We start from the raw sequence: 17,735 nt of genomic DNA on the forward strand, positions 1-17,735 counted from the left end.
TGACATCATGTAATGCATAATCGCGCATTAGAAAGGTTGAAAGTAGTAATGTGGGTGTGGGTGAGTGAAGTGGAATTTAAGAGTTGCATCAGTTCAAAATAACAGATTTGAAGACAATCTAAATCACACTGGAAGTGATAATTGTCTGTAACAGAAAGCTGCTTCTTTACTGGTTTTGGCAGTATTTTCAGATTTTGTATGTCTAGCACGTCAAAATGTTTTTGTACATTTCTTTACAGAGTCTTCAAGGAACATTAATGTAAGCAAGATCATAATTAGCTAGATTCATGATATTTTGATTTAGGGTAAAGGAAACCTTGAGGACATTTTTGAAAACTAGGCTCAAGGTGAGGCTATCAAGCTTGAACAGACATTAATCACTGCATCAGTCTTTCGGATGAGAGAGAGACTCCATCTGCTCTCTCATGTGTAAAAGATCCCACGGCACTAATTCGAAGAAGAGCAGGGGAGTTCGCCCTGGTGTCCTGGCTAATATCACTAAAACAGATAATCTGGTCATTATCTCATTGCTGTGTGTGGGAGTTTGCTGTGCGCAAATTGGCTGCCGCGTTTCCTATATTACAACAGTGATGACACTTCAAAAAGGGCTTAATTGGCTGTAAAGCATATTGGGATGGCCTGAGGTTGTGAAAGGTGCTATATACAGGAAACTTTGGTTTATCCGGAGGTTAACTGTCCGGAATGCTCAGTGCCACCGGCAAAATTCAGGAGTCGGTTCAGTAAGTTTTTTTTCTTTTCGTTGCTTTTTTTTCCCCACCAGTCAGGCTCTGCAAGGTCTAGCTAAAGCTGTTGCTTAGCTACAGAGACGCTTGCAAGCTATGGCCGACTGTTGAGAAGCTGTTGCTAAGCAACAGGGTTTGTTGCTAGATACGGAGCTCAAAAGCTTCCGTATGTTTTAACATTAGCGCTGGTTTGTCCGACAGTTTTGATGGGATGGCAACACTCGGTCCCGTCGGTGCCGGATATCACAAAGTTTCCTGTAAATGCAAGTCTTTCTTTTTTATCCTTTCATGTTTCGCATGCAGTTTTCATTTCAATACTTAGTATATTTTGACTATATAAAACAATGCAGCGATAACAATAAGCTGCCAAAGCATTCATTACTTTGCAGAAATACAACTCCAATATACCAGAACCAGTCACTAGAAATCTTAGGAACATATAGAGGTGTACTGTGTACAGCCAATGGATGGATGGATAAAAGATTAATCTGGAGATATAAACAATGAGGAAAAAGACAGCACCTACCCAACAAGGAAAGGAGAAAAAAATGATCGCCAGTTAAAGAAGAAAACTAAATCGTTCATGGCAGACACCAGTGTCACAATATTCATTCCAGACACAAAACTTGTGACATAGATTAGCTTGTAAAAAGTTTTGTTGCCAGATTTAATTACAAAAGCTATTGGAAAGACAGATTAAAGGCCAGCCACAGTTCATTTATCAAATTAATCCAAGCCACAAAACTAAACCATCCTTGCCTTTGCGGATGTTAGCTTACACAGTGGAGCATATTTTGCAATTACTACTACATTTAAACTAAAAAAAAAAAAATTAATCTGATGACTCGTGATATGTGGCAGGTCATTTAGAGGTTATAGTAGGTGCTTTACCCTCTGGTAAACCTATCCAGGGATTATTAATGGTTTAAATTAAATCCACGTGTACTTTTTGAAATGTGTAAACTGTTCAATTCATTTCAAATCTGGATTAATTTGCACCACTTCCATATGTCATGTTATTCTGTAGCCACTTCACATGCACAACTGAGGTAAAAATAAATGTTCTAAAATACTGTATCCTTGAAAGCAAACCACTAATTTTTCATAGAAATGCATGTTGGTTACTTTAGTAATTCTGTTCTTAACTGAGTGAGTGTCTCCAGTCAAAATATGTACTACTTGTACAGTGCAACGTCTCTCAACCTGCAAATGGGGAAAAATAGAACAAGTGGCCAAAATCAGGGTCACTATTTTACTATGCATAGTTCAAATAATATTCAAATAAATTTATACTTGTAACATTTGTGTTTCTATTGTGTTGAATTGTGGTTTACACAAATCTAAATCAAAAAAGGTTTGGTATGTGCTTAATTTGTTTCATTTCACATTATACTATCAGGGATTAGCAATTTATTGGATTTTGATAGTACAGGTAGACTATCCTTTATCCGCACTTCCGAAAACCGAAAACCTCTAAAAACCGAAAGTTTTTTCGTGGAGCATAAGTCGTACGCACGACATGACCCGAGTGGCGCCAAACATGATAGGAGTGGTCCAGGAGCTCTGCCTTTCCCTGTGAGCAGGGCAGAGGGTCACACAGAGTTCCCTCCTGGGTAGGAGATTGCAGGCCGAGCCGGGCAGTGTGAAGGAGGTACCGGGAGAGTGAACCCAACAATACAGTGGCCCATCCGATAGCTGCAACGGCCCATCCGATAGTCTTTTCTTCCCCCCCCCACCGACCTGATTTGCAGGCCAGCTTAGTGTAGGAGTCAGCCGATATCCGGCTTTCCCACAACTGGCGGCGGCAGTCGAGCCCCAGACCCCCGCTAAGTCAAGGAATTCAGATACGGAGCAGGGGGAGCCGGAAACCTTGATCTAATGGCAGAAATCAGCAGCCGTTTAGTTAGGTTTTTTTTATTCCCCTAGCAGGTTTTTTTTATTCCCCTCGCATTTTTTTAAACAGTCAGGCTGTGGAAAGAGTCTCTGTAGCTTAGCAACAGCTTCAGAGATGCTTCCAAGGCAGGGCCCGAGTGTTTACAAGCTGTTGCTAAGCAACAGTGTTTGTCGTCAGCGGAGATGAAAACCTTCTGAAATCTGAAAAATCCGAAAACCGAAACACAGTTGGTCCCAAGGTTTTCGGATAACGGATAGTCTACCTGTACCCTTAAACTATGTATAGGTATTTACAAAAAATGTGAAGATTGAAATTAAGCCTCCAACTCGCTTTATTCCTAGCGCAACTTGAGTAAATCATTGTCTAAAGCACTGAGAGACATTTCAATACGACATGGTGCTATGTAAATGCAAATATTAGTTTAACTCCAAAAAGTCAAATTTGGAACAACATTTTTAGGGTTGGAAAAATGTCAAAATTCAAGAGTGCCACTCCAAAGTTGAGACAGGACAGGATTGAAATTCACCCACAAAAATCAGTAACTGCCAGTTAAAAAGACATGCACACAATACCAATCTGGCTTGTAAAATATGGTCAACTTCTTTATAATCCATTCCTTAAAGCTCTAGTGCCACTTCACCTGGATTTTTACACAATTTTTATCATTTTATCAATATAGGCTTCAATCTTAAATCGAACAGAACTTGTAAAATACTACCACTGTACCATAGCAGCCACTCCATTCATACAGCTAGCCTTTCCCAATGGCTATGGGAGCAGTGGGAGTTAACAACATGCACATAAATCAGTTACAAATGTACTGTAGTGAGTTTCCTTACAGAATGAAACACTCGTTTGACAAAACTATGGACCACATCTTGCTGGAGCGGGACATCTCACAGAATATGCAGTTAGTTAAGATTTTTTCCTGCACCCATAAGCTCAAAAAAAAATTGCGACATAACTTGCTGGAAGTGCGAGATGATAATGGTGCGGTAAGGGCATCAGGCATCTGGGACCTTAGTTAACGGCGCAACCAATAGTGTCTCTCCTTAACCAATGAGATTTAAGGATTGAGTAAGAAACAGAGGAACGACGGAGGAGGGTGAAGAAAGTGTGCGAATTAAGAGTCAAATCAGGGACAGAAAAAGATATAAAGGGAGGGAAAGAAAGAGTGGGTTAAGAAAGTGAAAAAATATTTGTAAAATCTCAACAACTAACTAACTACATGAAGGAATTGCTTGAACACTTTAAATTGTTCCTATTCTGGGACAGAGAGGTTGATTTGCATTGCATTAACAACTGTCTTGTTGTTAAAAAGGGAGTTATGCTCTTAATTACCAGACTCAGCTTTGCGATGAATTTAATGGATAATTAAAGTGAAAATCCAGTAAGTTCTTAAAAATAACGGAGGCGGCAAAGAGCGAGATGCCGTTTGTGCGAAGTGTAAATCGACCAGCAAGTTCTGGAGATTCGCAACTCACGGTGTATCTCTTAATCCTCTGAACTTGCTGTCTGATTTGCCCATTAATAATGGGCCGTTATTTTCTCACCAAGATCCAGCCCAATATTGCACCATACTAGGGGGGGGAAATTGTGGAAACAAAGTGCATTGCCATTGTCAACTTTTCTCCCAACAACTCTACTCCTGCGGGGGGGGAAGAAAGGGAGAAATTATCTTCAGAATATTCCTCCTCCCCTCCCTTGAGGTGAATAATAGGATACAGAATGCACTGCTTTATTGAATTAGAGTTCATTGATTTAAGATACAACTGATCACTGGAAACTGATATAACATAAAAGCATTTTGCAAAACAGGTTGTACACCTGGTGCTAATCTTCACAATCCCGGCTAGTAACTTACAAGAGCAGTCAGAATACGAGTATGAAAGGTACTCCTGGTTCCTTATACATGCTGTACTTCTCTCACACACACACACACACACACACAATGCCAACATTACAAGAACAAACCAATAGAACAGATTCTGAACCGTCACCATTTGGTGGACTGATAACATAGCAACTTCATCTTGAATGCGTTGTTAATTGTAAGAACTAGGCAGGGGATTTAAAGAATTCCCCATAGGTAAGTGATTCACACCACACTTGCTCCCATGCACGTACTAGCAGGTGGCAGAAGCAAAGCAGCAGGAGATTTGCCTCTGCCCCGATAACAATGGTTTGAGAGACACACCAAGAGAACACTGGATATACAATAAAACATTTCACCAGTAACAATACATTTTTGTATTTCACTCAAAGCAACTGCATAATGCATGCATTCTTACACAAATAATTTAACAGATTTTCCACAGTGAAGTCCATAACTACGAGCAAATGGCTCCCTACTCTGAGCTCCTCCAATGTTTAAGCAGTTCAACAATACAGACCAGAGACTCCCAGGCAATTCCCTTTCTGCATCAAGTTCGCTGAACTCAGGTGGGGTGGTGAGAGAAGTGCTATTGACCTCAGCACTCCTGGGTCAGGGAAGGCCCAGGGAAGAAAACGAAACCAAAAAATCTAAGTCAGCTACTCGCAATTGGTATCCAGTGTCCCTCACTGGAAGGGAACGTGGGGGGATATTTGGTTACAATAATCAAACTTGGCTGTGATGGGTGCCCTTCCTGATACTCTTGTCTGAATCCTTTAGTCCAATCAACCCCCGGCACCCCCCCAAATCGCCTCTCTGCCCCGGGAATGAATAACTGAGGAGAGTCAGACTCACATGCAGTGTTCACTTAAGCAAGAATACCTCCGCTTCTATTGGAACTGTTGACCTTTGGTGCAATGTAACTACTTCCACCATTTGTGGCCAAGATTATAAAACATCATTCTCTAATACAAATGCAATGCAAAAAACCTATCATGGACTACTTGCTCTTTATAGCTTAGAGTTACCTTCCATACCCAATGGTGTTAAGTTACCACTGCAACCTTATTGTTTAAAATAACAATTCAATATGCAACAAAAATCTAGCTTGCTCTCTACCAATTTGTTCAGATAAATAACAAGCTGGTGATGTTTAGAAATTACTGATGGAACTCAGGAAGGGATGGGCAGTGTAAAGACCAATAAACAAGCCCTGAACAGAAGAAGCAGAGTCAAATTATATTTTGTACAATAGGTGCTTGCAAAGTGTTCTTGTGACTCCATTATAGATATAGATAGATTGCAAAACTTAGTTAACTTCTGTATAGATTTATTTTTAAAGTGGGGGGGGGAGCAAGCCAGAGAAAGAATCTGGGATAAATGCTCGGAGAGGGAATATGTTGGGCGGGGGGAGGAGGGGAGATAAAACGATGACAGAAAGCTGATTTAGGAGTCGAGTTATTTTTTTTGATGATAGCTTATTTACCCCTAGATGGTGAAATTGGCGGGGGTGGGGCGGTGCAGTTAAACAGATTTTATGGAACAGGTCCAATAAATTCAAACAATTGAGGGTGGGGGGGGGGGGGGGGGAGAAAGAGAGTAAAAGTTTATTGCAATTAATTATGAATTATTAAAATAGTCTCTGGGTTTCCGCTTAGGGCGCAATTCGGAAATTGTGCCCAAAATACACTCGAAATTGCGTTAGGTTACTGCTAAAAGTCAGTTGCATGATCACAAACATAAATCTTTCATGGACAACACAATCAGACAGCGTAATAGAACACAACTTTATTTTTTCTTCCCATTAAAAAGTATTTGTTGATGTGGTAACCTGATGCATTTTAATCAATACAGCGGAAATTGGGTTTATCACCAAAAATAAGCATTTTTAATATGTGTTCATCCGTGAGGATTTAAAATCACTAATTACTTTTTTAAAAACTACACAGACCATTTATTATTTTCATTGGTGTACACTAGTCAGTTTCATAGTAAATTAAATATTTTTGATATGAAAAAACTTTGAAAACATGTCGACTAGAACCGGTGCGCCTAAGAAAATGAGCGCAATTTGAAGAGCCTTCCCGAACCAGTGCAATCAGCGGAAACTCGCAACGTCGACCTGGCGGGTGGGGGGGGGGGGGGGGGGGAGGTGTCATGATCCTGGCAAACTGAATCATGAAACCACGTAAAAGATCGCAGAAACTTGAGTGCAAGTGTTTTGGGCGTAACTCATTTGCTTTTTAAATTCCCTGATCTTTTGCGCTAGTTCTGCCAATTCCACCCGGTTTGCGCTGGTATTACTGGCATAAAGGAGCGGAAACTCTACTTCTACGTTTAACAAGTTGACAAACGCAGGTTAGTATTAGGCTCTTAACTGCACATGCTGAAAAACAAACAAGATATTTGAAACGTTAACCACTTTTTCTTGTTTCAGATGCCGACAGCCCTGTTGCGTAGTTCCAGTTTTAAATTCATCTTTAATTCAAGTGTATCCTATAAAATAAAAAAACTGCAATCTCTTTGCTGGGAGTGTACTATAGGCCCCCAAACAGCCAGGGGGAGATAGAGGAACAGATATGTAGGCAAATCTCAGAGAAGTGTGCAAATAATAGGGTAATTATAGTGGGGGATTTCAACTTCCCCAATATTAACTGGGACAGTCAGAGTGTGAAAGGCTTAGAGGGTGCAGAATTCTTAAAGTGCATCCAGGAGAGCTTTTTGAGCCAGCATGTAGAAAGTCCTACAAGAGAGGGGGCGGTACTGGACCTAATTCTCGGGAATGTGGCCGGGCAAGTGGTAGATGTGTTAGTAGGTGAGCACTTTGGTGACAGTGACCATAATTTGGTGAGATTTAAGGTAGTCATGGAAAAGGACAAGGATGGACAGGAAATAAAGGTTCTAAATTGGGGGAAGGCCGATTTTAATATGATACGGTAGGATCTGGCCAATGTGGACTGGGATCAGCTACTTGAAGGAAAATCCACATCGGAGCAATGGGAGTCTTTCAGAAAGGAAATTGAGAGAGTACAATGGCAACATGTTCCCGTAAAGGTCAAGGGTGGGACCAACAAGCCCAGGGAACCTTGGATGTCAAGGGATATATGAGAATGGATTAGGAAAAAAAGGGGGGCTTTTGGTAGATACAAAGGACTAAAGACAGAGGAAGCCCTAGAGGAGTATAAAAAGTGCAGGGGGATACTTAAAAAAAGAAATTAGGAGAGCGAGGAGGGGCCATGAAATAACACTGGCAAGCAAAATAAAGGAAAATCCTAAGGTGTTTTGTAAGTATATTAAGGGCAAGAGGATAACTAGGGAAAGAGTAGGGCCCATTAGGGACCAAAGTGGCAATGTGTGTGTGGAGCCAGAAGATGTAGGTGGGGTTTTAAATGAATTTTTTGCATCTGTGTTCACTATGGAGAAGGACGATGTAGACATAGAAATCGGGCAGGGGGACTGTGATATACTTGAACATATTAGCATCGAGAGGGAGGAGGTATTAGCGGTTTTAGCAGGCTTAAAAGTGGATAAATCCCCAGACCCGGACGAGATGTATCCCAGGCTGCTATGTGAGGCAAAGGAGGAGATTGCAGGGGCTCTGACACAAATTTTCAGAACAATTATTTAAGAAGGGTAGTAGGGATAAACCAGGGAATTACAGGCCAGTGAGCCTAACATCAGTGGTAGGGAAATTATTGGAAAAAATTCTGAGGGACAGAATTAGTCTCCACTTGGAGAGGCAAGGATTAATTAGGGATAGCCAGCATGGCTTTGTCAAGGGAAGATCATGTCTGACCAATCTGATTGAATTTTGAGGGGGTGACTAGGTGTGTGGATGAGGGTAGTGCAGTGGATGTGGTTTACATGGATTTCAGTAAGGCTTTTGATAAAGCCCCGCATAGGAGACTGGTCAGGAAGGTAAGAGCCCATGGGATCCAGGGTGCCTTGGCACATTGGATCCAAAATTGTCTTAGTGGCAGGAGGCAGAGGGTGATGGTGGAAGGTTGTTTTTGTGACTGGAAGCCTGTGTCCAGTGGGGTACTGCAGGGATCAGTGCTGGGTCCCTTGCTGTTTGTGGTCTACATTAATGATTTGGATGTGAATGTAAAAGGTATGATCAGTAAGTTCGCAGATGACACGAAAATTGGTGGGGTGGTAAATAGCGAGGAGGGAAGCCTCAGGCTACAGGACGATATAGATAGGTTGGTCAGATGGGCGGAACAGTGGCAAATGGAATTTAACCCTGAAAAGTGTGAGGTGATGCATTTTGGAGGGACTAACAAGGCAAGGGAATACACAATGAATGGTAAGACCCTAGGAAAGACAGAGGATCAGAGGGACCTTGGTGTGCATGTACATAGATCCCTGAAGGCAGCAGAACAGGTGGATAAGGTGGTTAAAAAGGCATATGGGATACTTGCCTTCATTAGCCGAGGCATAGAATATAAGGGCAGGGAGGTTATGATGGAGCTGTACAAAACGCTGCTAAGGCCACAGCTGGAGTACTGTGTGCAGTTCTGGTCGCCACACTATAGGAAGGATGTGATTGCTTTGGAGAGGGTGCAGAGGAGATTTACCAGGATGTTACCTGGTCTGGAGCGCTTCAGCTATGAAGAAAGACTGGACAGGCTGGGGTTGTTTTCCTTGGAGCAGAGAAGGCTGAGGGGGGACCCGATTGAGGTGTACAAAATTATGAGGGGCATAGATAGATAGAAAGGAACTTTTCCCCTTAGTAGAGGGGTCAATAACAAGGGGGCATAGATTCAAGGTAAGGGGCAGGAGGTTTAGAGGGGATCTGAGGAAAAACTTTTTCACCCAGAGGGTGGTTGGAATCTGGAACTCACTGCCTGAAAGGATGGCAGAGGCAGGAACCCTCACAACATTCAAGAAGCATTTGGATGAGCACTTGAAATGCCATAGCATACAAGGCTACGGACCAAATGCTGGAAAATTGGATTAGATTAGACAGGACTTGATGGCCGGCGCGGACGCGAAGGGCCTCTTTCTGTGCTGTATAACTGACTCATCCCAACATCCTCAAAATATCCATTTGTGACTCAACATGGTAAAGACTACACTTGTTCGCCCCTTATTTTAAAAACAGATAGCCAACTAATGCTTCCATTTGGCACCGATAGATGCCATACAAATTCGACTGCAACAGATCAAATAACCTTACATAGAGAACGTCCAAGATTTTTGTCTTTCGGGGCTCCACGGGTGCTTGGTTGGGAAGAAGTGTGGGAGGGCGGGGGGGGTCATATAAAGCTTAAATCCATGTTCTTAATCATTTGAATACATCTCAAGTTGCTAATACTCGCAGACCTTGACATTCCAATTCAGGCTTTATTCACAGCATTAAATTAACAGCACCGAAGACGGCCCTGTCCAAACACCACGGCCCTCAAAATGCAAAGAGGAAAAACTAGTGAATTAGAAATACAAGCATAAATAAAAGTGCATTGCCTGGGCTGAGGGGCTGCATATGATCCAAAGGCTACAGTTTGGACATGCCTGCATTGCATCAGTGTCTCTGAACATGAAATTCATTTGAAAGACATGAGCAATCTAGATAATATTTATAGTCTAATGAATTTCATTTAGTTATTAGATTTAGAGCGGATATAGAACTATCTTTATGATTCCAATTAATAAAATATTACATTACAAATAAAATTTCCTTAAGATCTGCAGTCAAAAGCTAACTTCACATTTGGCACTACATTTTGCCTGAAGAATCTAATTGAAAATCAGTAGACATTTGCTTAATTTCTAAATGTAATCATCTTGCCATTTAAGAGAATGAAAACAAACTTGTATTTATAGAGTGCCATTCACAACATCAGGATGCCCCAAAGCGCTGTATTTGATTAGGAATACATAAATGCTATTTTAATTGGTTTCTTCCTAACTATCTGTAGAACTGATTTATGGGAATTAAAATATTTTTCGTAGGTGTACCTAGCAACAATTTTGCTCAGAATAAAAGTACAGTAACATGCATCCTGTTACCCTCAGAAGGAGATGGCAGAGACAAAGGTCAAGCTAATACACCTTCATTTCGAACTGCATCAGAAAGCAGGCATGCACGTACACACACAAAATCCAGCTGACAGCATTAGTGTAACAGTATTATCTTTTCAGCTTAAATCATTGTCACAAAAGTCCAAATTCCTAAATTTCAGATTGTAGCAACGCACTGAACTCAATGTTAAATTAAAACTTTAAACAGCACTAGGATCTACACAAGGGTTGATATGCCAACATGAGGTAGCCAAATTCTGATAATATACTAGCATTTGTTTAAAACTTGTTTTCCGGTTCTTTAACAAAGAAATACAAATTAGTGAGGACAAAAATATGAACTCAATATACTTCCACAGATTGTTGGTGTCTAAATTTTATTGAATTCAAAACAATTTAAAATAGTGACCCCAAATACACCAGTCTACTGTACAACAATGTATAATTTTCTATTTCTACAAAAGGTAGTAACAGTTGATACAACCTTTCTTGTGAAGATGCATAGAGAATGCCATAATATACATGCAGTGAATCTACAATCCAGTGACAACCATTACAGTTATACATTACATCATAACATAAGAACATAAGACCTAGGAGCAGGAGGTGGTCATTTGGCCCCTCGAGCCTGCTCCGCCATTCAGTAAGATCATGGCTGATCTGATCTTGGCCTCAACTCCACTTCCCTGCCCGCTCCCCATAACCCTTGACTCCATTACCTTTCAAAAATCTGTCTATCTCCACCTTAAATATATTCATGACTCAGCCTCCACAGCTCTCTGGGGAAGAGAATTCCAAAGATTCACGATCCCCAGAGAAGAAATTCCTCCTCATTTCCGTTTTAAAGGGGTGCCCCCTTATTCTCAAATTATGCCCCCTAGTTCTAGATTCCCCCACGAGGGGAAACATCCTCTCTTCATCTACCCTGTCAAGCCCCTTCAGAATCTTTATGTTTCAATAAGATCCCCTCTCATTCTTCTAAACTTCAATGAGTATAGGCCCAACCTGCTCAACCTTTCTTCATAAGACAACCCCTTCATCGCTGGAATCAACCTCATGAACCTTCTCTGAACTGCCTCCAATGCAACTGCCTCCAATGCAAGTATATCCTTCCTTAAATAAGGAGACCAAAACTGTACGGAGTACTCCAGGTGTGGTCTCACTAACGCCCTGTACAGTTGTAACAGGACTTCCCTACTCTTATACTCCATTCCCTTTGTAATAAAGGCCAACACTCCATTTGCCATCCTAATTACTTGCTGCACCTGCATGCTAACTTTTTGTGATTCATGTATAAGAACCCCCCCAGATCCCTCTGTACTGCAGCATTTTGTAATCTCTCCCCATTTAAATAATAATTTGCTTTTTTTATTTTTCCTACCAAAGTGGATAACCTCACATTTTCCCACATTATACTCCATCTGCCAGATTCCTGCCCGCTCACTTAGCCTGTCCATATCCCTTTGGAGATTCTTTGCGTCCGCCACAAAATTTGCTTTCCCACCTATCTTTGCATCAGCAGCAAATTTGGCTACATTACACTCGGTCCCTTCATCCAAGTCATTAATATAGACTGTAAATAGTTGAGGCCCCAGCACTGATCCCTGCGGCACCCCACTAGTTAGTTTGCCAACCTGAAAATGACCCATTTATCCCGACTCTCTGTTTTCTGTTAGTTAGCCAATCCTCTATCCATGCTAATATATTACCCCCAACCCCGTGAGCTCTTATCTTGTGCAGTAACCTTTTATGTGGCACCTTATCAAATGCCTTCTGGAAATCCAAATACACGACATCTACTGGTTCCCCTTTATCCACCCTGCTCGTTACATCCTCAAAGAACTCCAGCAAATCTGTCAAACATGATTTCCCTTTCATAAAACCATGCTGACTCTGCTTGGCTGTAGTATGATTTTCTAAATGTCCTGTGACCACTTCCTTAATGATGGACTCCAGCATTTTCCCAATGACAGATGTTAGGCGAACTGGTCGATAGTTGCCTGGTTTCTGTCTCCTTCCTTTCTTAAATGGGAGCGTTACATTTGTGGTTTTCCAGTCTGCTGGGACCTCTCCAGAATCCAAGGAATTTTGGTAGATTACAACCAATGCATCCACTATCTCTGCAGCCACCTCTTTTAAGACTCTAGGATGCAGGCCATTGGGTCCAGGGGACTTGTCCACCATTAGTTTGCCTAGTACTTTCTCTCTAGTGATAGTGAATGTTTTAAGTTCCCCCCCCCCACCACCCAAACTGCCCCTTGATTATCCATTATTGGGATGCTTTTAGTGTCTTCTACTGTGAAGACCGATACAAAATAATTGATCAAAGTCTCCACCATTTGCCTGTTTCCCATTATTAATTCCCCAGACTCTTCCTCTAGGGGACCAATGTTTACTTTAGCTACTCTTTTCCTTTTTATAGTCCTGTAGAAGCTCTTACTGTTTTTATATTTCTTGCTAGCTTACTCTCATAAGCTATCTTCTCTCTCGATCATTTTTTTTAGTCGTCCTTTGCTGGGTTTTTTTTAATTTCCCAATCCTCTGGCCTTTCACTATTCTTTGCAACATTGTATGCTTTTGTTTTCAATTTGATACCATCCTTTACTTCCTTAGTTAGCCACGGATGGTTCACCCTTCTCTGAGTCTTTCTTTCTCTCTGAAATATATCTTTGCTGAGAGTCATGAAATATCTCCTTAAATGTTTGCCACTGCTTTTCTAGTCTTCCCCTGTAAGATATTTTCCCAGTCCACTTTAACCAAGTCTGCCTTCATACTTTTGTAATTACCTCTAATTTTTTTGTGCCTTGACCAAATCAAGTGCCTAGCTATAGGTAAAGCAGTCTCCAGTTCACATCACTAAGATAAACATAGCAAATACTGTAAAAACCAAGAGCATGGCTACACCTTAGAAACTGATTGCAGTTCACAATTTTTAGAAAAATAGAAAAAGCAGAATGTTAGCATAAGTAGTTCTAGAATAAAACTATGAGAGTCAACTATATTTACAAAACATAATATGTAATCAATAACAAATACTCAATGAAGACAAGTACTATAGACATATGTTGTATAAAAAACAGTGGCATGTTCAAAATAAACTACTACTTTATTATAGTAGTTTGGGTATCCAAAAAAACACATTTTCCAGTACTATGAATCTAAAGAAGATATGGGAGCTCAACCTTTTCTTTGGTGGCACTAGAGAGACTAGAGCTAGCCAGTATAGGTAAAAGGAATTTCACCTCTCACCACATAGACAGAAGAGTTTGCACTCGTACTGTCTGCACTGGTGGGAAGATTGGAGGTAATGGATAGCTCATTTTTAAGAAAACTCAAATAGTGAAGCTCCTGAAGGTCACAGAAACGAATACTGAGCTTTATAAGAGTAAAAGAAAAACGTAATTTTTCTCACCTATAAATTGCTAGAAGCCCAGTTGCATGGGATAAATACTCTTCAAATAATATACTTCTAGTTATGTTAAAATATGAAACATATAATATGCCCACAGCCGATTTAAATTTACAAATTGCTCTTGCATACATTGTAATCTTTTAGTCAAGAATTTCTGAGTCCTGTTAAACGGCCTTGAAGTATAGCCTCAATGTGCATCACCGAGATCAAAAGTGAAAATTTATGAAAAGAAAATCACTCCGTCCAAAACTGCTCATTTAACAAGAAAAACTAAACACCATAACTGGATAAGTGAACAAACAAGATGACTAGTAAACAAGAAAAACATGATGGGGCTGCGTCCTCTCTCTTTAGCGCCTTAAGATTAGGACAAAGACATTACAAATATGGTCAATTCCTAAATATCTAGGATTTTTGCTCAAAATTTAATATAAAATATATTTATCCATTTCTAGCCACTATATTCATCCATATTTTAAAAAAATAGTGCATGGTAATCTAAAAAAGTAACTTTACTCTGCAAAGTCAACATGCCACAAGTGCCAAGATACACCACAGTAGAAAAAGAATCATCGATTTTCATTAACAAGCTTTGAAAAAGCTTGATTAGGTGCACGGAGTAACAAAATATAATGTACTCCATATACGTGTTGAGGACTTATCCAAATGTTCACTATCCAGAAGGAGTAATACAAGAGCAAAATCTAAACTGTTATACATGGAAAGTTATTCTGACAATTCAATTTCACTGGGCTGTGAAGTGGAGAGCTGCTGGATGGAACCAAGGACTGGTGTATCGTCGTAACATTCAAGCTGCTCCTCCATTTTTAGGACATTACTATCCAAAAGCTGGTCAGAAAGCTCAGTACCTACCTGGGTACTACCCTGATAGCAAATTCTCATGTGATTCATTAGATTTTTCTGTATGCCAAAACTCTTTCCACAGTTACTACACACAAAAGCACGCTCACATGAATGCACAGATGCTACATGACGATTTAGATCAGTTCTATCGCGGAAAGATTTCAGGCAAAATGAACAGTGCAAGTTTTTACGTTTGTAGTGGACAGTTTTTTCATGACGTTCGGCATTTGATTTCAATGTGAAGCTGGCAGGGCACCTGGAGCACTGATACCGGAAAGCTTGCCCAGGAAACACATGGATGCCTGTGGTATCAAGGGCTGGCCTTACATAATCAGAAGTATCAACTGGCAGCATCATTAATGCATGTCGATATTCATGCTCTCTATGCTTTTCAGGGCTGTAAAACCCCACTTTGCAGAATCTACAGGCCAGCTCTTCTTGATGCCAGCTTGTGGTTGGCAATGGGAAACTGGAATCCTTTGAAACTTTGTCTGGAATGAAGCTGGTCCCCATCTTTGGATCTTCGCCTTTCAAGAAATCTGCTGCAATGTTGACGTCAGTGCCTTAGAGAAGGAAATCCATGTATTAGATTTCAGTCATTTTTCTAAGGGGAAAAATTTGTGCAAATTTAAAACAATGTCAACTGTACCTGAATTGGAATTTTCATAAGACTTTGACATCGTCAGGCTTCCCTCTGTACTATCTACCTTGATCTGGAATTGCAAAATGGCATAAATTAATAAATGAACTGATTTATGTGAAAATAAATCTAGAAAGGTGACATAACTTACTTTAAAAATCCATAATTTTTTTTAATGTAGTGCAACCGTACTGATTTTCCACAGGATACAGTTGTGTTTAGAAAATGTTCAAGGTACAAAAATGTTTACATAGAACTAAAATTCCTCCATGTATACAAATTAGCAGCCCCCTCCAACATTTGCACTTACATTTTAACAATCCTTTAACTTTTAAATTTCTTTTTAACTGGAATAGTTCAAAGAATGGCTTTTGATTCTTACCTGTGATGGCGAGTCAGCTGGTTTATGTGACATTTGTTCAGATAAAATTTCATCACATTGCAACAGCCTAGGAGGACTCTGTTCTGGAAATTGGGAAATCAGTGGAGACAAATCTCTTGGATGGAAATCATGTGCATCTTCTGTATGATTCAAGTTATTTCCAGGCCCTGAGGAACACAGGAAACGAGTCTCACCCACGTAAACTAGCACCAGCTGGCTTTCGACAAAAAAGAAACGCACTGCAGTAAAGTGTTTTTCTGTTTCTCTTCTGCCAGTGAGAAAGAGGAAGGGAGATCCTAAAGTTTGAAAGGAATTGCCCATAGCTTCAAAACACTATGTGTCTTAAAGTAATCGAAGTGTTTAAAGTTTTTTTTGACTGAAAACAAACTAAATTGTTGCCCTGTTCAAGAACACAAATTGGCCTATTCAATTTAGCATATATAGCCAAAAATACAAACTATTCCTAGAATACCATAAATTTTCCTTACAAAGTGAATTACCATCAAATTATACATCAACAATTTGTAGTTGAAGTAAACTTTATATTAAAACAGTATACCGGTAATTTAATGAAGTTTAACCCGATCAGAAAAACATAGGTCATATAAGCTACCCACACAAACCCCATTCAATAAATGTTCATATGGTACCAAACAACCGTGCTTAATCTTCATTTCTTCGTACTTTCAGAACACTAGTTACGAAAAACGCAAAAACAAAGCTTTTTATTGTCACTGTATCCTAAATAAAATGTTCAGTTTTGCGATTTTAAATGTAACAGAGGTAATAGATATACTGCAGGGAATGAAAACACAGCAAGTTAGAAAAGTAGCCTCAATTTAATCATCAACCAGTGCACATTTGAGCTGGCGTTTAAAATTTCTCTTTTATTAGATTCTTAACCCGCCTCAATAACATATATTCCTGACTAGCCTAACAGGACAGGATAAATTTTTAACACTAATTTATCTTTAAGATCCAAATTGCTCAGACTAAAAAAAATAGGACAGCTTTTAAAAGAAAACAACTGCAGTTTGACCAAAATGGTACTACTGTATATAGGCCAAAATCTGAGCTTTGAAACTGCTATACAAGAGCCAGCAAGGTTTTAAGCCACAGCTTCCCCACCTGAAATCAGAAAATGCTAATTATTTCCAAATTAAAATACAATACAAAATCTTTTTTGGCCTTTTATTTATTAAGTGTCAGCTGTGGCTCAGTGGGTAACACACTCGCCTCTGAGTCAGAAGGTTGTGGGTTCAAGTCCCATTCCAGGAACTTGAGCACATAAAGCTAGGCTGACACTCCAGTGCAGTGCTGAGGGAGTGCTGCACTGTCGGAGGTGCCGTCTTTCAGATGAGACGTTAAACCGAGGCCCCGTCTGCTCTCTCAGATGGATGCAAGAGATCCCATGACACTATTTCGAAGAAGAGCAGGGGAATTATCCCCGGTGTCCTGGCCAATATCTATCCCTCAACATAACAAAAACAGATTATCTGGTCATTATCACCTTGCTGTTTGTGGGACCTTGCTGTGCACAAATTGGCTGCCGCGTTTCCCACATTACAACAGTGCCTCCACTTCAAAAGTACTTCATTGGTTGTAAAGCGCTTTGAGATGTCCGTTGGTCATGAAAGGCGCTTTATAAATGCAAGTCTTTCTTCTTACTTGCCAAGTCTTAGCGCTACACACTCACAGATGGTTATCACTTGAATAGCTCATCACAGTAAAAAGTACAAGCTTTGAACTAGTCCTTAAAGTTTCAGAATGGATTACTCCCAAAGACCTTCATGGCAACAGACAATACTTGTATTAATACAGGTCCAATACATATACATGTTGAATGCATTACGATCAGTATACAGCAACTGTGGACAGATGCAGTTTTGAGTTGATTGCAGAG

The 17,735-nt window shown here is 40.2% G+C and overlaps 1 protein-coding gene across 4 annotated transcripts in view; it reads right to left on the reverse strand.

Annotated features, from left to right (window-relative positions):
• The window catches only part of LOC147108716 (zinc finger and BTB domain-containing protein 46-like), an 84,026-nt gene that overhangs the window by 13,421 nt on the left and 52,870 nt on the right, over positions 1–17,735 (reverse strand). For 2 of the 4 annotated variants that reach the window (XM_086005466.1, XM_086005463.1), the window contains 2 exons: positions 15,833–15,999; positions 15,460–15,523 (listed from right to left, as the gene is read on the reverse strand). The exons of 1 other annotated variant lie outside the window; for it this stretch is intronic. In XM_086005466.1, the coding sequence (XP_085861592.1) occupies positions 15,460–15,523; positions 15,833–15,999 (231 nt within the window). Of the gene's footprint in view, positions 1–10,892; positions 15,374–15,459; positions 15,524–15,832; positions 16,000–17,735 lie in introns of those variants that run through there. One more of the 4 variants, XM_086005464.1, reaches the window with a different exon arrangement.

The sequence above is a fragment of the Somniosus microcephalus genome, chromosome 13 (genome assembly GCF_052327205.1).
Source record: "Somniosus microcephalus isolate GS21.2 chromosome 13, FLI_Smic_1.0, whole genome shotgun sequence".
NCBI lineage: Eukaryota > Metazoa > Chordata > Chondrichthyes > Squaliformes > Somniosidae > Somniosus > Somniosus microcephalus.